This window comes from Herpailurus yagouaroundi, unplaced genomic scaffold (assembly GCF_014898765.1).
Source record: "Herpailurus yagouaroundi ecotype Mexico unplaced genomic scaffold, PumYag 184, whole genome shotgun sequence".
In the NCBI taxonomy this organism is placed as follows: domain Eukaryota; kingdom Metazoa; phylum Chordata; class Mammalia; order Carnivora; family Felidae; genus Herpailurus; species Herpailurus yagouaroundi.
The window spans coordinates 33,686,342-33,710,328 of record NW_024412415.1 but is presented as its reverse complement, the minus strand read 5'-3'; the positions used below and the strand labels follow the sequence as shown (position 1 = coordinate 33,710,328).

The following is a 23,987-nucleotide window of genomic DNA, read 5'->3' as shown; positions in this document are numbered from 1 at the left end:
TACACTAGGAAGACAGCTCTGAATCCAAAAAATAACATGGTGGTGTATTCTCCAGACTTTTTTCCCTCATATATCTCAGACTTAGAGCTAAAGAAGCTGACAACCCAGAAACACGAGCAGGCACTGAAATAACAAACCCAACAAAAGCCATTCTCTCTAGCCAAAGGATTAGAAAGGGGCAACCTAGCAACACACAAAACTTTTAGACAGCAATCACCCTATTCCAGCCAAATATTACAGAAAAACTGTGACTGCCAACCCAATCCCCATTCCCACCAGCAAAAGCTAAATATGGACCCTTTCCTCACCAGGGTGTATCAGAGAAGGCTGGGTAGGAAACCAGGACTTTCATCCCCAATAGGTGTCCTTAATCTCCCACTTCATGTTAGCGAAGAGTATGTGGATAGGCTGAACTTCCACCGTTATCCAGCAGTAAATGAGTCATCCCTCCTTCTCACCACTAGAATGGTGTCAGAGGAGGCCTAGCAGAGAGTCAGGACTTTCACCACTACCAAGCAGATACAACAATCAATAGATGTCAACACCAAGATAACAGTAATATTAGCATTGTATGACAAAGATGTTAAAGCAGCCACCATAAAAATGCTGCAATGAACATTACAAACACGCTTGATATAAATGAAAAAGGGTATAAAATCTCCCCCAAAGATATAGAGAATTAGAAGATATAGAAAGAATTAGAAGATATAAAGAAGTACCAAGTGGAAATTTTAGAACTGAAAAACAAAATAACTGAAACAAAAACTCAGTGGATGGGCTCAACAAAGAACAGAGGGAACAGAGGAAATAAATAACTAAATTTGAAGACAGAATAATAGAAATTACTCAATCTGAACAATAAAGAAAAAATAGACTAAAAAGAATAAATTATCAGCGCTCCAGGGATACATGATACTATAATAAAAGATCTAGTAGTCACATCACTGGAGTCCCAGAAGGAAAGAAGATGTTGGGGTTGAAAAAGTACTCAAATCATAGATAAAACTTTTCCAAATTTGGCAAAAAGCATAAACCTATAAATTGAAGAAGCCGAACAAATTCCAAATAGGATAAATCCAAAGCAATCTACACCAAGAGACATTATAGTTAAATATCTGAAAATTGGGGCACCTGGGTGGCTCAGTCAGTTGAGCATCCAACTCTTAATTTCATGATCCCAGGGTTGTGGGATCAAGCCCCACATCTCGCTCTGCACTGAGCAGGTAGCCTGCTTAAGATTCTCTCTCTCTCTCTCTCTCTCTCTCTCTCTCTCTCTGCTCCTCTCCCCTGCTCATTCTCAGAAATTAATTAATTGATATCTGAAAATTAATGTGAAAAAAACCCCAGAAAAATCCTCGAAAGCAGTGAGAGAGAAATGACATTTTACCAATAAGAAAAACAATGCAAATGACAATGGGTTTCTCACCAAAACCCATGGAGGCAGAAGGGATTAGTACAATCCTTTTAAAGTGATGAAAATTAAGAACTATAAACCCAACAGGCTATAATCCAGAAAAAATATCCTTCAGGCATGATAGGAAAATGAAGATATTTGAGACAAGCAAAATATGAAGGTTCATTGGAGGATTCTAGAAAATGTTGAAAGAAGCATTAAAACCAATTTACATAATTGTTTCCAGAAAATTGAAGAGAGAGGAACACTTCCTAATTCCTTAAATGAAGCTAATATTACTCTGATAGCAAAACTGAAAAGGAAGTACAAAATAGGAAAACTACAGACCAATATTGCTCATTAATATAGGTGCAAAAATCCTTAATAAACACTAGCCTATGGAATTAAGCAATATATATGAAAGAATTAAACACTAAGACTATTTTAGTTTCCTAGGACAGTCATAACAAAGTACCATAAACTAGATGGCTTTAAACAACAGAAATTTACTCTCTCATGGTTTTGGAGGCTAGCATTCCAGAATCAAGGTGTCAGCAAGGCCATTCTCCCTCTGAGACTCTGGGCAGAATCTTGCCTTTCCTCTTCCTTGCTTTTGGTGATGGCCATTGATCCTTGTCCTTCCAATCTATGTCTCTGTCATCACACTGTGTTCTCTGTCTCAGTCTTCATATGGCTTTTTAATCTTCTTATGAGGACACCAGTCATACTGAATAAGAGAACTTGCATTTGGAAATTGTTTCTTAGACATAACATGAAAGCACAAGTAGCAAAAGGAAATGTAAATTGGACTATGTTAAAATTAAAAACTTTTGTGCTTGCTTTCTCCTCTATGATCTTGATGGCTTCCTGTCTTATGTTTAGGTCTTTCATCCATTTTGAGTTTATTTCTGTGTTTGGTGTCAGAAAGTGGTCTAGGTTAATTTTTCTGCATGTCGTTGAGCCCAAACATCCATTGACAAATGAATGGATAAAGAAGATGAGGTATATATATATAAAATGGAGTATTGCTTGGCAACCAAAAAGAATGAAATCTTGCTATTTGCAACAATGTGGGTGGAACTAGATGGTATTATGCTAAGCGAAATAAGTCAGTCAGAGAAAGACAAATATCATATGACTTCACTCATATGTGGGATTTAAGATACAAAACAGATGAACATAAGGGAAAGGAAGCAAAAAGGATGTAAAAACAGGGAGAGGGACAAAACATAGGAGACTCTTAAATACAGAGAACAAACTGGGGGTTGCTGGAGGGGCTGTGGGGGGGTGGGGTAAATAGGTGATGGACATTAAGGAAGACACCTGTTGGGATTCGCACTGGGAGTTATACATAGGGGATGAATCACTGGAATCTACTCCTGAAAACATTATTGCCCTGTGCGCTAACATGGATGTAAATTAAAAACAAACAAACTTTTGTGCTGAAAACAGTACCATTAAGAAAGTGAAAAGACAACTGACAAAATGAGAAAATATTTTCAAATTATATATCTAATAAGGGGTCAGTATCCAGAATATATATAAAGAATTACAACTCGATAATAAAAAAGACAATTAAAAAAATGGCAAAAGGAAGCATGGAAGCTTTTTTTGCATCTCGCATCCATGAAATACAGCCAGACCAACATTAAACCATCCTGCACACCTAGAAAACTGATTTGAGGATTAACACAACAATCTGCATAACCTGAACCACAGAACTCAGCAGGTACGCAGCGTGGAGAGGTGAACTGGGGTTGAGAAAAGCCATGGAGGGCAGGGAGCTATTTTTGCTTGGGGAGAGAGGAAGGAGATGGGGGGGGGGAGAGTACAGGAAAAGCACATCCCCCCCAAAACAGCTGAGAGAAAGTGGGAAAATGGAAACAGCCACAGGGACTGAACTAAAAAGGGAGAAAGGAGAAAGAAGAGGGTTTAATATCCATTAAGACTCTATAAACGGGGAGCGCAGAGTCCGAAACTCTGTAGCTTGATACCTGGCAGTGCTCTGGTGGGAAGGGTGAATCCCCAGGAGCAGAGTGAGGTCTGGGCGGGGCGGGGGGGGGGGGGGCGGGGGGGGTCCTTGGGCCACATGGGGAGAAGCAGTTCCACTGCTGGAAGGACATTTGGTAGAGGCTGTGCGGCCATCCCACAGGCAAAGGTCTCAGCAGACCCCAGAGAACAACCACATTCACTGGTGCTGGAATAAGGTTGTTAAGGGTGAAGCCTGGTGCCAGATGTGTGTTGTGATTTTCCATAATCCCTGAAATGCTGCTACACGATCATGTGAATTTTTGCTGGGGTGGGCTGTCACCCAGCTGTAGTCTCTGGGTATCGGCAGCAGCAAGGTCCCGTGAACATTCCTGGGTGTGGCCAGCACCTGGCCTTTGATCGGTGAGACCCTCCTCGAGAATGTCTGAGTGGGTCTGACCTTGGCCACAGCAACTTCTTACTCAACACATCTCTGGAGGCAAGGGAAACAAAAGTAAAAATAAACTATTGGGACCTCATCAAAATAAAAATCTTCTGCACAGTGAAGGAAACAATCAGCAAAACTAAAAGGCAACCAATGGAATGGGAGAAGATATTTGCAAATGATATATCAGATAAAGGTTTAGTATCCAAAATCTATAGAGAACTTATCAAACTCAACACCCAAAAAACAATCCAGTGAAGAAATGTGCAAAAGACATGAACAGATGCTTCTCCAAAGAAGACATCCAGATGGCCAATCAACACATCAAAAAATGCTCAACATCACTTATCATCAGGGAAATACAAATCAAAACCACAATGAGATACCACCTCACACCTGTCAGAATAGCTAACATTAACAACTCAGGCAACAACAGATGTTGGCGAGGATGCGGAGAAAGAGGATCTCTTTTGCACTGTTGGTGGGAATGCAAGCTGGTGCAGCCACTCTGGAAAACAGTATGGAGTTCCTCAAAAAACTAAAAATAGAACTACCCTACGACCCAGCAATTGCACTACTAGGTATTTATCCAAGGGATACAGGTATACTGTTTCCAAGGGGCACATGCACTCCAATGTTTATAGCAGCACTATCACAATAGCCAAAGTATGGAAAGAGCCCAAATGTCCATCAATGGATGAATGGATAAAGAAGATGTGGTATATATATTTATATTTATACACACACACACACACAATGGAGTATTACTCAGCAATCAAAAAGAATGAAATCTTGCCATTCACACCTACGTAGGTGGAACTAGAGGGTATTATGCTAAGAGAAATTAGTCATTCAGAGAAAGACAAATACCATGACTTTGCTCATATGAGGACTTTAAGATACAAAACAGATGAACATACAAGAAGCAAAAATAATAAACAGGGAGGGGGACAAAACATAAGAGACTCTTCAATATGGAGAACAAACAGAGGGTTACTGAAGGGGTTGTGGGAGGCAGAATGGGCTAAATGGGTAAGGGGCATTAAGGAATCTACTCCTGAAATCATTGTTGCACTAGATGCTAATTTGGATGTAAATTAAAAAAAATAAATTAAACTTAAAAAATAGCAAAGGGTCCAGATAGACTTTTCTCCAAAGATGATGTACAAATAGCCAACTGACACATGAAAAGGTATGTAACTGCATTGGCCATCAGAGAAGGATGGCTATAATAAAAAAAAGACATTGGTAAATGTTGGGGAGGATGTGGAGAAACTGAAATCCTCATACATTGCCGGGGGGAATGTAAAAAGTGGTTCAGCCCCTTTCAAAAACTGTTTGGCAGTCTCCCAAAGTTACACATAAAGTTACCATATGACCCAGCAATTCTACTCCTAGGTATACACTCAAGATAATTTAAAATTTACGTGCACACAAAAGCATGTTCATCTGTAGCAGCACTATTCCTAATAGCCAGAAAGTGGAAACAACCTGAAGTCTATCAACTGAGACATGCATAAACAAAATGCAATACGTTTATAGAATATTCCATTATGTAATGGAATCCATAATTCCATTATTCCATTATGTAATGAAGTGCTGATACAAGCTAGAATATGGGTAAACTTTGAAAACATTGTTAAGTGAAAGCAGCCAGTTACAAACACATATTGTATGATTACTTCATATGAAGTGTCTGGAATGGGCAAATCCATAGAGACAGAACACAGTTGCCAGGGACTGGGGGAGAGAGGAATGGAGAGATGACTGCTAATGGGTATGGGGGTTTCTCACGGGGGTGTTGAAATATTCTGGAATTAGACAGTTGTGATGGTTGTAAAATTTTATAAATATACTAAATCTATTGAATTGTATATCTTAAAATAAATAGATGTTAAGTAATGGTGAGGACACCAAATGCTGGTGAGGTTTCAGAGAAACTCATACATTGCTGGCGGTATTATGAAATGGCACAGCCACTCTGGAAAATGGTGGGCAGTTTCTTATAAAACTGAATATGTAACTAGGACATATCACAGAAATTTCATTCCTGGGCATTTATCCCAGAGAAATGAAAACTTATCTCCACCCAAAGACCCTGTAAATGAATGTTTACACGAGTTTTGTGATAGCCCAAGCCTGGAAATAACCCAGAGGCTGTTAAACAGGTAAATGGTTAAACAAAGTGTGCAGCATGACTCAAGTAAAAGGGAAGGGATTGATAAGGTGCAACAACCCTGATAAATGTCCAGAATATTAAGCCAAGTGAAAAAAGTCAATCTCAAAAGTATACAATATACTGTATGATTCTACTTATGTAATATTCTTGAAATGATAAAATTATGGAAATGGGGCAGATAATAGTGGTTACCAGTGGTTAGGGGGGTGTGAAAGCAGGAGGGGAGTTGGTGTAGCTATAAAAGGGTAACATAAGAGATCCTCATGGAATGGTTAATGTATCTTATACCAACATATTTATCTTGGTTGTGATATTTTACCATCGTGTTAAAAGATATTACCATTGGATGGAATGAGTAAAGAGCTCATTAACTAGATCTCTTCATATTATTTCTTACAACTGCATGTTTATAGTTATCAAAAAATAAAAATTTTAATTAAAAAATAATAGGTCACAACAATGAGAGCACTACACACCTATTACAATGATGAAAACCCAAAACACTGACAACGCCAAATGCTGGTGAGGATGTGGAGCATCAGGAACTCTCATTCATTGCTGGTGGGAATGATAAATGGTACAGCCTCTTTGGAAGACAGTTTCATGGTTTCTACAAACCTAAAAATGCTCTTGTCATACAACCCCACAACACAATTGTGCTCCTTGGTATTAGCTCAAAGGAATTGAAAACTTATGTCCACACAAATACCTGCTTATGGTTATTTATAGCAGCTTTATTCATAATTGCCAAAACTTGGAAGCAGCCAAAATGTCCTTTGCTGGTAAGTGGATAAATAGACTATGGTACATCCAGATGATGGAATATTATTCAGAGAGCTATTAAGCCATGAAAAGACACAGAAAAATCTTAAATGTGTATTGTTAAGTGACAGAAGCCAATGTGAAAAGGCTATATACTGTATGAGTCCAACTACGTGATGTTCTAGAAAAGGCAAAACTATGGAAACGGTAAAAAGATCCGTGGTTGCCAGGGGTTGATGGGAGGAAGGGATGAATAGGCAGCGCAGAGAGGATTTTTAGGGCAGTGAAACTACTCTTTATGACACTATAATGGTGGAAAAATATCACTATACATTTGGCCAAACTTACAGAATATACCACCAAGGGTGAACCCTAATTTAAAATACAGACTTTGAGTTATAATGATACAACAATGTAGATTTAGCAATTGTAACAAATATACCACTTTAGTGGGGGATGTTGATAATGGGAGAGGCTATACATGTATGAGTATATATGGGAAATCCCTGCACTTTCTGCTTAATTTGCCTAAAACTGTTCTAAAAAAGTTCATTTTTTAAAAAGTAAAACTATTAAAACACTAGAATAAAAAAGAGGAATTTTGTAAAATCTCAGAGAGGGAAAGGTGACACAAAACACAAAACATAAAGGCACCCAAAGGAAAAAAAATTATAAATTTGAATTTATAAATATTTTCAATTTATACATGGAAATATCAAAATACAAATAGTAACCTAGTCAAAACAGCTGTAAAAATATGACACACAATTCCAATTCCCTTGTTACACAAAAAGATTGTTATGTATCACTAAGGAAAAGCAAACCAGTAGAGAAATAAACATGAGCAAGCCATTTTCAGAAATAAAAATTTTTTAAAAATGCCCAACCTCACTCATAATTAAAGAAATATACATTAAAGCAACAACTAGGTAACACTTTTCATCTATCAGATTGGCCAAAATATAAAAGTTTGCTAACTTTGCATGTTCAAAGATATGAAAAAAAAAAACTGGCATAATTGAAATTTATGTCTACTTAAAAACCTGCACAGAGATGTTTATAGCAGTTTTATTCATAATTGCCAAAACTTGACAGTTACCAAGATGTCTTTCAATAGGTGAATGTATAAACTGTGGTACATCCATACAATGGAATATTAGCACTAAAAGAAAGCTGTTAAGCCACATAAAGACATGGAGGGATTTTAAATGCATATTGTTAAGTGAAGCCAATCTTAAAAGGCTATATTCTATAAGATTGTAACTACATGACATTCCAGAAAAGACAAACATATAGAGAGAGTAAAAGTATCAGTTTTACCAGAGTTTGGAGGGATGGGGGAGGAAGAGAGAGGGATGAATAGGTGAAGCACAGGGAATTTTTAGGGCAAACTACTATATATGATATACTGTAATGGTGGATACATGTTACTATACATTTGTCAAAACCCATAGAATGTACAACACAAAGAGTGAACCTTAATGTAAACTATGGACCTTAATAATAATGTATCAATATTTGTTCATCACTTGTAAAAAATGTACCACACTAATATAAGATGTAAATAATACAGGAAACTATGGTAGACTAGAGGGAGGTATGTAGGAACTCTGTATTTTCCCATCAATTTCTCTGTAAGACTACAATTGTTCCAAAAGAATAAAGATCTAATTTAAAAAAATTTTAATGTCTATTTTTGAGAGAGAGAGAGAGACAGAGAGAGAGACAGAGAGAGAGACAGAGTGCAAGTGGGGGAGGGGACAGAGAGAGAGGGAAACACGGAATCGGAAGCAGGCTCCAGGCTCTGAGCTGTCAGCACAGAGCCGGACATGGGGCTCAAACCCATGAACCCGTGAGACCATGACCTGAGCCAAAGTGGGACGCTTTCAAACGACTGAGCCACCCAGGAGCCCCAATAAAGTTCTAATTTTAAAAAACAAGTCACCATTGGAGGATTCTATGAACTAAATTATTTTGAAAACTGTTAAACAAAGAAAGATTTTATGTCTTTCCAATATATCCCAGACCCCTAGGGAATCAAATAATAGAGAGGAAGTTTCTCATTACAGACATATTCCAGCTAATAAGGAATGATACGTCCATTTTGCAACACCTGATCAATAATCTATCTAGATAATGATTATCAAAGGCTGCTCTATAAATACAAAAGCAAACACAACCAGATGGAAGAATACTACACTATCTTGACAAAGAGACAAACCTGAGTCTGATAAAGTCTGACAGACTCAACTATCAATTTACAGAAAATACAGAAGACAGGAAAACATACTAAATGGCATCATGGGGATACAATCAGCAAAATCCACAGGTGTAAAACTATAGGTCAAATGACCAATTGCTTTGACAAATAAGTTTCAAGGGGGAAAGATTAAAAGACTTATGAGTCATATCAACCAATCTCAGTGTATGAACTTTATTTGATCTTGATTCATACAAATTCTAAATTTAAAAATTATTAGTTGAAAATTTGAACATTGACTGGCTATTAGATGATGCTAAAGAATCATTAAATTTGTATGTGTGATGAAATTGTGGTAGTTTTTTTTTTTTAAACTTAAAGAGCTTCACACTGTCATATTTACAAATGAAATGAAAAGTATCTGGGATTTAATTCAACATAAAGTAGGAAAGAGGAGAAAGGGTGGGGGTTTGGGTGAAACAGGACTGGTGGTTAGCAGATCATTGTCGAAACCGGATGACAGTCACATAGGTTTATTACGTTAATCTGCTGACTTTTCACATGTTTGAAATCTTCTAAAGTAAAATTATTTTTTAAAATAAGCAACACACACACACACGCACAAAATAAATAAACAAACAAAAAAATCCAGTGAAGAGTGTTGTTGTGAAACAAAATCCATGCGGTCTTTTGGGTAGGAATTCTTTTTGATCCCTGCTACTCTCTGTCTCCATATCCATGCAATCACCAAATACTGTTGATTCCTACCTCTAAATTAACACTTCTTTCGAACTAGTCCAAGCTAAATTTGGCCTTTGCATAGTGCACTTCTACTTCTGTCTACCTTCAAAACTACAGCCAGTGTTTTTTTTTTTTTTTAACACAAATTTGATCATACCTCATCCTTTGCTTAAAGTCCACAAATGCTCCTCACTGATCATAGGATAAGAGCTGACATCGTCAGTACACGCTTTAAAGCCTCACAGGATCTACTCCAACCCTGTGTACCTGACCAGCTCCATCTTGAGATGTTCTGCCTACCTTTCTACACTCGTTACTTCTTGAACTTGCCATACTCATCCCCAACTCAGAGCATCATACCTGTTTTTGCCTGTGCTTGGAATGCCTCCTTCTCCCTACACACACCTTAATCCTTCAGATCTCACCTTAAATGCTACTTTCTCAGGGTAGCTTTCCCATTATTTTGGTCTAGGTGAGGTCAAATTTCTCACAGATTCTTACTGATTGGTCACAACTGAAATTTAAAAATTATTGAAGTCATTTATTTAACATCTGTCTTTCTCAAAGAAAGAAGGAACTAGGTCTTACTATATCCCCAAAGCCTAGCATTTTGTCCTGCACCTATGTGTAGGAGGTCAATAAGCCTCCAGTAAGCTAAAACTACTGGCTCGGTGAATGAATAAATGAATTTAAATATAATACCGATCAAATCATGAAAGAGAATTACTTGCCCCATGATCATGATACTACACAGTTAACCTTAATTTCATTAGTCATACTCCGAACAAAAGATTTGCAAAGCTTCAATATAAATGTATAGAAACAAACAAAAGGAGGAAGTGAGGATGACTACGTTATAAGCCCAAATTACAGTCACTCACTGATATTCCAGAAGTACTTAATAACAAAGAAAAAGGGTTGTATCTTCATCTACCATCCACCTTTCAAAGGAGGCAGACATATATACAAATAAAAGTTCTGATTCAAGTTCCAACTTTGCTATTCAGACTGAAAACTCTCAGATTCTCTGAAAGAGTAATAAAGACCATATGTACTAACATCTTACATTTATATTCAATTATTTAAAACAGGCTACATACAGATTGCACACAGTCTCTTGACTCTCAATAAAACAAGTGAATTTCATCTATTCAAGTAAAATCAAAGCTTAAACATTTTAAAGATTAGATCTTCATAATTTTTTAAGTTAATTAATGAGGAAAAAAAACTACGAACTCCTGAACCAAAATTTTATTTTAAATTATTAGGCTTTAGTGCATATGAGAATATTTTAGAACATATGACATGTAGAGATGTTGGCACATTGAACAGTAGAAAATATTTTTATACAACTTGTGAATCACTAATGTGCTTATTTCTTCTGTGAAGTGAATGCATAGGTCGTTTCAATCAATTTTTGTCATGGAATATCAAGTAGGTGCAACATTTTTATATTATTGTTTAATAACTTCCTAATAAGGTTTTGAGTTTCTAGTTGACTTACACATAATATTTTTTTCAATGTATTGAAGACTGTAGTAGCCTTTTCTCTCATCTCTGGTGGAACATATTTAATATCCAAATATTCAGATAATTTAGACCTAGAATTGTACAGCATGTTAATTACAGTTTCAATGTCATCAATTCCACTACTGCTTCGGCCAAGTGGTAAGAACTGGGATCTATACATTTTTTGTAATTTATGTTCTGCTGCTTCTGCTAAAGCAAGGCTTCGTTTCAGGTGCTCTCTAGAGGCTCGAATGTCCTCTCTGTATTCTGGCTTGAGGCTTTCAACAAGAGGTGCCTGTCGCACCTGTGAACTAATATCTGAAATTTTTTTCAAAATGTCTTCATTATTCAAAATCTGTGGGTGTCTTCCAAATGTTATTGTTTCAAGTGTTCCCACTGTATATTCGCCTGAGAGCTGAGGAACATCTTCTGGTTCTGTGACAGTATCCATGTCAGTGCTCCTACTTAAAGGGGTGACATCTGGACTTGTGGATGATTTAGTAACATTTGGCAATGGCTTTGGCGCCTCAGTGGATCTTACTTCTGAATCTGGCTCTGGCTCTGGCTCTTTAATAATATAAGGTTCATCAGCATGTAAAACAACCGAAACATTATTTGGTTTAATTGACCAGAATGCTGTACTTTCTGTAGATTTTTCCTTCCTTCCTGGCATTGTGAAGCCTCCAGTGGGAGATGCTGTGGTTTCTTCACTGACAGGATTCGTTAAAACATCATTTTTAGTTGAAGTGTCTCCATGTGTAATTATCTCCTTAAATCTTGATAACTTTGGTCCTATAGAATGAGCATTATTTGGAGACTTTGATTTTTCCTCACGACCTGGCTCCCTAGTAGGAACACTTAGTATTAGGTTCTGTAAAACTTCTACATAATGATTTAAGTTTTGTTCTTCATCAGGCGTCACAGTTATACCTTAAGGGGAAAAAAATCAAATGGTAACACTTAGTATTACATATTGACATATTGACAGAATCTACTGACCTAAATTTACTTCATATATTATCACTTAAAAGTTGAGATAAAGAACCAAGAAATAAAGCACTTTTGACTCAGTCAACTCTCACTTATATAAACAAAATTATTTTTTCAGATTGTTAAAACAGATGAACAAGGTTAGTGTAAAAGTTGCGTATTAACACAATTCTCTATATTTTTTCGCTCCTACCTCCCATATAACTTATGATTCTGTAGGCAGTTTATTAAAACAAAATTCCTGATTATAATCTCTAGAAGTGATGTGTTGGAATTGCCTCATACTGGCTCACTAGAGCCAATTATTAATTTTTTAGGAATTTTGTAAGCCAAATATTAAACATAGACACTCTTAAAAATTATTTTAATTTGCAATTAGATAAATTGTATCAGAAATAAAGGTAATAAATACTCAAAATTCATCACTTATTTTTATGTAATTTTACTATTATCTATGGTCTTGAGGTTATTTACATCTTTCATAGCTGTATGGCAGAAATGCTTGTAATAGTGTACTACTCTATATCTCTTTCTATGTCCCTGTTCAGTAATGTCAAATACACAGCTTGAAACCCAACGATGGTGGGAGTATTTACATCATATAAATGGGCAAATGCTATAAATCTGGGTTTACTAGTCTCTCCAAAAAATCATTTGTTGAACATTTACCAGTATCCAACTGCCCTCAACCCAGCAAAGCTCTAACTACAGCCTGTGGGTCATATCCACCTAACTGTTTTTGTAAATAAAGTTTTCTTGTAATCCAGCCAGTTTCGTCCATTTGTTTATGTATTATCTATGGCTGCTTTGGGTTGCAACAATAGAATTGAGTAGTTGCAATAGAGACCATATGGTATACAAATACTGAAAATACTTACTATCTGTCCTTTCACAGAAAACGTTTGCCAATTCCTGCTCTAAACCATCAACATTTCACTCTCAACACAAAATGGCAGTTGTTTTTTTTTTTTTAATTCAAGTCAGTTAATATACGGTGTAGTATTAGTTTCAGGAGTAGAACCCAGTGATTCATCACTTACATATAAGGCCCGGTGCTCATCCCAACAAGTGCCCTCCTTAATGCCCATCACCCATTTAGCCCATCCCCCCACCCACCTCTCCTCCAGCAACCCTCAATTTGTTCTCTGTATTTAAGATTCTTATGGTTTGCCTCCCTCTCTGTTTTTATCTTATTTTTCCTTCCCTTCCCCTATGATCATCTGTTTTGTTTCTTAAATTCCACACATGAGTGAAATTACGGTATTTGTCTTTCTCTGACTGACTTATTTCACTTAGTATAATACACTCTAGTTCAAAAATGGCAGTTCTATTTATACTGGTATTTTGCAGCATCTGAGTGGTTGATGAAGCTTCTCATTTCCAACATGGAAAACAAAAAAGATAATTGAATAAGATATTCTGAAATTCTGCTCAACTCCCCTTTTCTTAAAACAGCTTTTAATTTTAAGTGCTGGGATTTTATACATGTCATTTTGAAATCATTTTGCCACTATCATGGATATAAATGGCTTAATTGAAGAAAGTAAGTCATTTTTTACCAAACTCTCATGCATAACTCATACCTAAACCCTCCCTCTTCAGGCAAAATGAAATAACAAACTTTCTGTTCAGAAGGCACTTCTATTCAGCACTTTGGCAAGCACAAAACAGTAAAAAAAAAAAAAAAAAAAAAAAAAAAAAAAAAGCTTTACATTTACATGTTTTTCCTCTCTTCCTTAACTCTTCTGTTGCAACTTAGAGAGACCAGATGGATATTTAACCAAAATTGATAGCTTATTTCTCAATTTTAAAAATTTCTTAATAAGAACATTTTAGTGAGGCAGAGTCAGTGGAAAGATACCAGACTTGTCTGGAGATCTGACTCTAAAAGTAGATTCTGTGTTTTATGTTATGCTTAGAAAAGCCTTGCATACTTCAAGATCCATATGATGATGATGGGTGAGGAAAAAAGAGGTAGATTTTGATAATGACCTTGTAATATTTATATATATTTTTTAAGTAGGTCCACACCCAGTGTGGAGCCCAACGCAGAGCTTGAACTCACAACCCTGAGATCAAGACCTGAGCTGAGATCAGGAGTCTGTCCCTTAGCCAACTGAGCCATCCAGGCGCCCCAAACCTTGTAATAATTTTCTTAAAATCACTGACACAGTATCATACATTTTTGTCTGTGAATTATGGATTTTTAAAAAGGAACTAGAAGGTTAACATACCTAACTCTTGTGAGCTACTGCCTATTTTGTGTCAGTCTCAGCCTACCTATAGTAAGACTACCAGCTAGAAATGCCTGGTGGTACTCACCTGGGCTTGGCCATTGTGGGGTGGGGGCAGCTGTTTCCAGAGAAGAATCCCCTTTCCAAACCAATGTAACCACTGGACTGACCCTTGTGGTTCTTACTATAATTGCAAAACACCCTTCAGCAACAACCATCAGGAAATTTGGGGGGAAAAAGGTTTATTACTTACAAGATCTTGAAATTGCATAGCACACCCGGGGCCACACTGGAGGAGGAGGACGGGGTGGACGGGGTGGAGAAAGAGAAAGAAAGAGAGGGAGGGAGAGAGCACCCTAGAAAGCACCAGAGAGAGGGTGGTAGGAGTGGAGAGTGCAAATGGACCAGGGGTTCTTTTTTTATTGGGGTCAAATGTGGGGACCCTAGGGTTCACTCTTTATTGAATTTAAAACATAAGACCATGAATTTGAAGCACAGGAAAGGAAAAAACAAGTAGCCCAAAAGGTCAGTTATCAAAATCAATTAAGATCTCTAAAATAAATGAACCAGGGTGGCCTGCTGGCAATGTGTTTATTCAAGATAGCAGTCTTTGAAATGGATGGCTCTTTGAAATAGATGCCTCTACAATCAAAGCTTAAGTCTGGCCTTTGCATTACAAAAAAGAAAAATACTACAACTGTCAGGGTTTATACTACATTGATTTTGAGGAGAGGAAATGGGACCAGAGTTGGTCATTAAAGAGGACTAGCCTTCTCCGTATATAGTATCTTACTCTCTAAAAACACACAAGCACACACACCCAATCACTTAATATAGTAAACCAGTAAAACTCACATTTTAAAAGGGAAAATAACTTATTTATGTATTCTTATGGGTATGTAAATCATTGTCCTGAATCTATAGTTTTCCTGGAGGAAAATATTAAAGTAATAGGTAGCCTACTGCAGTGAAAATATTTTTTTGATTTTTGTCCTGTGGGTACCACTTTCTAACATCATGACCTTAGATAATTACTTAATTTCTCTGAACATTTACTTAACTATAAAATTAAGATACTGTATCTACCTGGAACCAAACAGATACTTGAAAACACTTTAAAAGTTCTATAAAGATAACTCCTGACATTTCTCAGTTTAAAATATAAATTTAAATCCTTAAAAAAAACATTAAAAATATGTCTTGGATCCTATCTATAAAAAACCTTAGACCCTTTCCCACTAAAGACAGAAACAAGATCAGGATACTAAGATTTCCATTACCACTTAACATTGTGTTGGAGGTTATTAGTAATTAGACAACAAAAATAATTGGAAGCATGAGAATTGGGAAGAAAAAGGTTAAACTATCTTTACGTGTAAACGATATAATAATACTTCCAGACCACACAAAAGAATTCATTGAAAAGCTCCTATAAGGACTAAGAGAATTTAGTAAAGTAGCAAGTTATAAAATCAATCTATGAAAATCAATATACAAATATAAACCAGTTAAAAGATGAGAAAGAAGATGCTATTTTGATAACAAATAATGAAAGAAAATATCTAATCATAAATTTAAAAAAACATGCCCAAAACTATAGGAGTAATTATATTAGGCTGAATATAGGCATGCAGAGGTCAGGTCCTCATCTCTGGAACCTTTAAATGTTACCTTATAAGAAAAAAAGGTCTTTGCAGATATGATTAAGTTAAGGATCTTGACAGGGGATTATCCTAGATTATCTGGGTGAACTCTACATCCAATCACAAATGTTTTTATAAGAGAGAGACAGAGATCTGATACCCAGAAGAAGAGGGTAATATAGAGGAGGAAGCAGAGAATAGAGTGAAATGGACATAAAACACAGAATGCTGGCAGCTACCAGAAGCTAGAAGAGCCAATTAAAATATTATCTCTTGGGGCACCTGAGTGGCTCAGTCAGTTAAGCATCTGACTTCGGCTCAGGTCATGATCTCACGGTTCATGGGTTCAAGCCCCGCATCGGGCTCTCTGCTGTCAGCTTGGAGCCTGGAGCCTGCTTTGGATTCTGTGTCTCCCTCTCTCTCTGCCCCTCCCCTGCTAACTCTCTCTCTCTCTCTCTCTCTCTCTCTCTCTCTCTCTCTCTCTCTCTCAAAAAGATAATAAACATTTAAAAAAATCTCTTAGAGCTTGCAGAGGGAACACAGCTCTGCCTTACACCTTGATTTTGGCTCAGTGAAACTGATTTTAGACTTACAGCCTCTAAAACTGTGAGAGAATAAATTTCTGTTATTTTGAGACACCAAGTTCATGGTAATTTGTTATATAGCAGCCACAGAAAACTGATATAGGAATATAATAAAATCTTCTGAAAGACATAATGTAAGCTTTAGCAAATGGAAAGATATACCATGTTCTTAGAAAAAAAGATTCAACATCATAAAGATGCTCAGATGTCATGTTCTCTCTGTTAAGGTATACATTTAATATGCTTCTAACAAAATATCACTATTTCCTGGAGTTAGAAAAATGGATTATAAAGCTCATCTGGAAGGAAAACTGAGTGAGAATAGCCCAAAAAATGGGGGCTAGACCCATGAAATTATATTATAAAGCCTCTGTTATAAATCTAGTATAGCACTGCACATGAATATACAGATAAATGGAACAGAACAGAAAAGATAGAAACAGACCCAACTGTATATGGAAAAATAGCTCAAAGTGAGGGAAGCTTTCAATTTATAAACTTATTCTAGCTAATAAATGGAGAAGCCACTTAGAATATGACATTTTGCAATGATTATTAATATCAGTGATTGTTTATACCCCCAAAGATACAAAATCAGATATTATCTATTTCCTGATGAAAGAATACAATACCACCGATGAAGCAGTCTTGCAAAAACAGTAAAAACCTGAATCTAACGATTTTTCTAGGTCTAACTAGCAATATACTGAAAATCCATGGGACAAGAAACAAAGGAAGATATAAACTATGCCATAGGGATATAATCAGCAAAATCTAGACTGTGGGAAACTATAGGACGTATGATCCCATTTCCTAACAATTACATTGCAAGGAGAAAAACAGAGATGAAAGAAGAATATACATTAAAATGGAATTAAAAGACATATCAATGAATTACATGTATGAATCTTATTTGAATCCCAATTCATCCAAACAAAATTGAAGAGAGAAAATCAGGAAAGTTTGAACATTGGCCAGATATCTGATAATACTCAGGTATTATTATCTTTTTAGGTGTGAAACTAACATTGTTATTGTGTTTAAGTACTTATATTTTAGTCTTCATATTGAAATATTTACTAATGAAATTATATGATGTTTGGAATTTGCTTCTAAAAAATTCAAATCTGAGAAGTTAGAGAGAGGGACCAGGAAGATGAGAGGGAAAGGAATATCAATGAAACAAGATTAATTATGGGTTAGTAGTTGAGGCTGGTTATAGATATATGGAGATTTATTATACCATTATTTCTACTTGTGTATATATTTAAATTTCTCCATAAAGAATTTTTTTTATATATGCTTTGGAAAATTTTCAATTCTGGGCCACTATTCACATACAAATCTAAAATCTGCAGCCAACAAAGGCCTAAGTGCTTTTAAAAAGACATTGCCATTAGACGGTAGGCTGCTAAACCCTCCATTTTTAATGATTTAGCTTGTCCCTTCTCAAAGTAGTAAACAGGACACCCAAGTTACTATTAGGTGAAGTAGATTGTCAAAGGACTGGAAAAGAACATCCTTACTGCTAGTGCATTCCTAAAAAAAACTGAAGTACTCACTATCCCTTTACACTATTACTTAGGCAACATTAAAAAGCCTGTTCTGGGCGCCTGGGTGGTGCAGTCGGTTAAGCGTCCGACTTCAGCCAGGTCACGATCTCGCGGTCCGTGAGTTCGAGCCCCGCGTCAGGCTCTGGGCTGATGGCTCAGAGCCTGGAGCCTGTTTCCGATTCTGTGTCTCCCTCTCTCTCTGCCCCTTCCCCGTTCATGCTCTGTCTCTCTCTGTCCCAAAAATAAACGTTGAAAAAAACAAATTTAAAAAAAAATAAATAAAAAGCCTGTTCATGGCTGCCGAAGGATACAGCACCCTACTTTCTACCTTGCTTTTCTTCCCTTCTTCATGTACCTTTTGTCTCCATATTGTTCTGTTGTTAAATCCATCCACTCCCACACACTTCCCACCTCCTACTTTTGTCCCCCTAAAAAATCTACATACTTCATAGTGACTTCATAGTTGTACTAATCAGGACTGCTCTTGCAAATCAATTTGATCTTTGTACAGATATTTGCAAGCAAGGTAGTAAAAGATAGTCAAGCCTCCAATATCCCTGCAAATGGTTCTGGCCACTATGAAAACCTGCTTTTCCTCTTTCTTCAGAAGTTACGAGAAAGATGAACAAAATTCAAATTCTTACAAAGACCAGACTACTCTGCTAGAAGTTGAGTTTTTGTACTTTGGATACTTGTAGTTTACCCTGGCACGCTTTATAATATCCCCCCTCTCTCTTTACCAGTTAATGTTCCAGCCAAACAGAGCAATGTCTCCAAATGAGGACAAGTAAGAACCTCTTCCACCTTGAGAAATCATAATGCTGCTTTCCAGTGCCTCTAGTAAGCAGGATGGCTCCCTGCAAAGCAGGTTTACAGTTTAACATGAATCATAGATATGGATGTCACAGCTGTGCTTGAGACTATCTGCACTTCTTTTCTTGAAATAGTACAGGGAGAATGAGTCACATGACAGGAATTATAGGAAACTAAACAAAATGGTAAAACAACTGCAGGGAACAAAAGTGGCACCAAATCTGAAGGGCAAAATTGCAAGACAGTGATTGAAAAGACCATAATAGCTCTGACTGACTGAGGGATTACTACGTGCCTGGCACCACACTGAGGGCTATGAATGTGAGGAATGTTTTTATAAAGAGGAAAAGGAGGATACCGAGAAAGGACAAGTAATTTGCCTAAGATTATATTCAATTTGTAGGTGGGAAGAATGGCATTCAAACAGGCTGCCTTCTTTCAAAGCAGGTACACATAATAACTACACAATGTTGTCATAAAAACATGACATAAGGATGCTGGCAAAGTAGAAGTATGATAATAAAATTATCCTGGAGGAATACAACTTTCTTTTAAAATACATATAAATATGAAAATACAATCAATACATAAGTAAAATATACAGAATTTTGCTCTACTGTCAACTGGACACAAATACACCCCATTCATATATTAAGATGTACTTGGAAACATTTGAACTGATCCCAAAATGTTTTATTTTTAATTTTTATTTCGTTCTATTTTTATTTAAATTCCAGCTAGTTAACAGGGTGCCTGGATGGCTCAGTTGGTTGGGAGTCAGACTCTTGATTTCTTTTTTTTTTTTTTTTTTTCATTTTTTTTTAAATTTATATATGAAATTTATTGTCAAATTGGTTTCCATACAACACCCAGTGCTCATCCCAAAAGGTGCCCTCCTCAATACCCATCACCCACCCTCCCCTCCCTCCCACCCCCCATCAACCCTCAGTTTGCTCCAGTTCTCAACAGTCTCTTATGCTTTGGCTCTCTCCCACTCTAACCTCTTTTTTTTTTTTTTTCCTTCCCCTCCCCCATGGGTTCCTGTTAAGTTTCTCAGGATCCACATAAGAGTGAAACCATATGGTATCTGTCTTTCTCTGTATGGCTTATTTCACTTAGCATCACACTCTCCAGTTCCATCCACGTTGCTACAAAAGGCCATATTTCATTTTTTCTCATTGCCACGTAGTATTCCATAGTGTATATAAACCACAATTTCTTTATCCATTCATCAGTTGATGGACTTTTAGGCTCTTTCCATAATTTGGCTATTGTTGAGAGTGCTGCTATGAACATTGGGGTACAAGTGCCCCTATGCATCAGTACTCCTGTGTCCCTTGGATAAATTCCTAGCAGTGCTATTGCTGAGTCATAGGGTAGGTCTATTTTTAATTTTCTGAGGAACCTCCACACTGCTTTCCAGAGCGGCTGCACCAATTTGCAATCCCACCAACAGTGCAAGAGGGTTCCCGTTTCTCCACATCCTCTCCAGCATCTATAGTCTCCTGATTTGTTCATTTTGGCCACTCTGACTGGCGTGAGGTGATATCTGAGTGTGGTTTTGATTTGTATTTCCCTGATAAGGAGCGACGCTGAACATCTTTTCATGTGCCTGTTGGCCATCCGGATGTCTTCTTTAGAGAAGTGTCTATTCATGTTTTCTGCCCATTTCTTCACTGGGTTATTTGCTTTTCGGGTGTGGAGTTTGGTGAGCTCTTTATAGATTTTGGATACTAGCCCTTTGTCCGATATGTCATTTGCAAATATCTTTTCCCATTCCGTTGGTTGCCTTTTAGTTTTGTTGGTTGTTTCCTTTGCTGTGCAGAAGCTTTTTATCTTCATAAGGTCCCAGTAATTCACTTTTGCTTTTAATTCCCTTGCCTTTGGGGATGTGTCGAGTAAGAGATTGCTACGGCTGAGGTCAGAGAGGTCTTTTCCTGCTTTCTCCTCTAAGGTTTTGATGGTTTCCTGTCTCACATTCAGGTCCTTTATCCATTTTGAGTTTATTTTTGTGAATGGTGTGAGAAAGTGGTCTAGTTTCAACCTTCTGCATGTTGCTGTCCAGTTCTCCCAGCACCATTTGTTAAAGAGACTGTCCTTTTTCCATTGGATGTTCTTTCCTGCTTTGTCAAAGATGAATTGGCCATACGTTTGTGGGTCTAGTTCTGGGGTTTCTATTCTATTCCATTGGTCTATGTGTCTGTTTTTGTGCCAATACCATGCTGTCTTGATGATGACAGCTTTGTAGTAGAGGCTAAAGTCTGGGATTGTGATGCCTCCTGCTTTGGTCTTCTTCTTCAAAATTACTTTGGCTATTCGGGGCCTTTTGTGGTTCCATATGAATTTTAGGATTGCTTGTTCTAGTTTCGAGAAGAATGCTGGTGCCATTTTGATTGGGATTGCATTGAATGTGTAGATAGCTTTGGGTAGTATTGACATTTTCACAATATTTATTCTTCCAATCCATGAGCAGGGAATGTCTTTCCATTTCTTTAAATCTTCTTCAATTACCTTCATAAGCTTTCTATAGTTTTCAGCATACAGATCCTTTACATCTTTGGTTAGATTTATTCCTAGGTATTTTATGCTTCTTGGTGCAATTGTGAATGGGATCAGTTTCCTTATTTGTCTTTCTGTTACTTCATTGTTAGTGTATAAGAATGCAACTGATTTCTGTACATTGATTTTGTACCCTGCAACTTTGCTGAATTCATGTATCAGTTCTAGCAGACTTTTAGTGGAGTCTGTCGGATTTTCCATGTATAATATCATGTCATCTGCAAAAAGCGAAAGCTTGACTTCATCTTTGCCAATTTTGATGCCTTTGATTTCCTTTTGTTGTCTGATTGCTGATGCTAGAACTTCCAGCACTATGTTAAACAACAGCGGTGAGAGTGGGCATCCCTGTCGTGTTCCTGATCTCAGGGAAAAAGCTCTCAGTTTTTCCCTGTTGAGGATGATGTTAGCTGTGGGCTTTTCATAAATGGCTTTTATGATCTTTAAGTATGTTCCTTCTATCCCGCAGACTCTTGATTTCAACTCAGGTCACGATCTCATGGTCATGGGAGCAAGCTCAGCATCAGGCCCCTGAGCTGGGCATGGAGCCTGCTTGGGACTCTCTCACTCTCTCTCTCTCTCTCTCTCTCTCTCTCTCCTACCTCTGCCCCTCCCCTCTTTGAATATGTCCTCTCCCTCTTTCAATAAATAAATAAATTAATTAATTCCAGTTAGTTACATACAGTATAATATTAGTTTCAGGTGTACAATATAGTGATTCAGCACTTCCATAGAATCAATACCTGGTGCTCATCATAACAAGTGTACTCTTTAATCCCCATCACCTATTTCACCCATCCCCTCTCCCCCAACCACCTCCCCTTTGGTAACCATCATTTTGTTTCTGTATGGTTAAGACTCTGTTTCTTGGTTTCCCATTCTCTCTTTTTTCCATTTGCTTGTTTGTTTTGTTTCCTAAATTCCACATATGAGCAAAATCATACAGTATCTGTCTTTCTCTGACTTATTTCTCTTAGCATGATACTGTTTAGCTCCATCCACATCATTGCAAATGGCAAGATTTCATTCCTTTTTATGGCTGAACAATATTCCACTGTGTGTGTGTGTGTGTGTGTGTGTGTGTGTGTGTGTGTGTGTGTATACATTCTTCTTTATACATCTTCTTTATACATTCATCAATTGATGGACAGCTGGACTATTTCCATAGTTTGGCTATTGTAGATAATGCTGCTATAAGCATTGAGGTGCATGTATCCCTTTGAATTCATATTTTTGTATTCTTTGGGTAAATACCTAATAGTGCAATTGCTGGATTATATTTTTAACTTTTTGAAGAACCTCCACAGTTTTCCACAGCGGCTGCATCAGTTTGCATTCCCACAATCGTGCAAGAGGGTTTTCCTTTCTCCACATCCTCACCAACACCTGTTGTTTCTTGTGTTGATTTTATCCATTCTGACAGGTGTGAGGTGATATCTCATTGTAGTTTTGATTTGCATTTCCCTGGTGATAAGTGATGATGAGCATCTTTTCATGTGTCTGTTGCCCATCTGTATGTCTTCTTTGGAAAAATGTCTAAAACTGATCCAAATTAGGTATGTTTTGGTACTACAAAGTATACATAGGAACTGACAGTCAATGATGCAAAAAGGATCCGTTCACTTCACACAGAAGCAAAAATAAGTTACTTTTGAGTTTATTTTGAGGAAAATAATAAAATCATGATTTAAAATAAGCAGTGAAATATAAAACTTCAATCAAAAAATAATATATTCAAAACATATATTCCTTCTCCTAGAATGGCCACTTAAAGAAGGAAGAAGAGAGTATAACGAATAAAAAGCCTATTAGCATGAAAAGTTGCTATAGTTCACTGTTCATAAAAGAAATGCACGTTAAAAACAATCTTTATTTTGCCAGTCAGGGAGATAAAATTTTTTAAAAACAATAAAACCTAGGATTGGCATGTGTATGTATAGTTACTTCCTTAGTAACAAAAGCAACTTCAATACCTCCTTTATGAATCCCAGATCCTTCATCAGTCTCTCTCTAGCACACTGATCTTTTCTTTATAGAATTCAAGATCATCTTAACTATCTAAATTTAATGTCTGTTAACGACTACATATTGAAAACTCTTTGAAAGCTGTGACCATGTCTACTTTGTTCTCTATATCCTGTTATACCCAGAGCCTACAGCCATAGCAGACAGTCAAAAAGCATTTGTCAAATGAATGGTTGAATAAATGAACCAAATGCTGGTAAGTATACAAATTAATTGTACCTCCAGTGATTTATCTTAAAGAAATAATAGCAGGTTAAAACAGTTCTATAGAAGAATGCTATAGAGGAAAACTAAACATCATGTTATGTTTAAAATAAATCTGCTGGTCTAAAGACTGTCTTTTGGTTTGTTTTTGCTTGCTTGGTTTTGGTTTTTAGCTAACAGTCCAATTA

At 36.9% G+C, this 23,987-nt stretch overlaps 1 protein-coding gene across 1 annotated transcript in view; it reads right to left on the bottom strand.

Moving 5' to 3' along the window:
- Window positions 1-10,923: 10,923 nt before the first annotated feature.
- Window positions 10,924-23,987, bottom strand: part of SPESP1 (sperm equatorial segment protein 1) — a 35,890-nt gene continuing 22,826 nt past the window's right edge. The window contains exon 2 of the mRNA XM_040493098.1: window positions 10,924-12,127. Coding sequence (XP_040349032.1) covers window positions 11,109-12,127 — 1,019 coding nt within the window. The 3' untranslated portion in view covers window positions 10,924-11,108. The remainder of the gene's footprint in view (window positions 12,128-23,987) is intronic.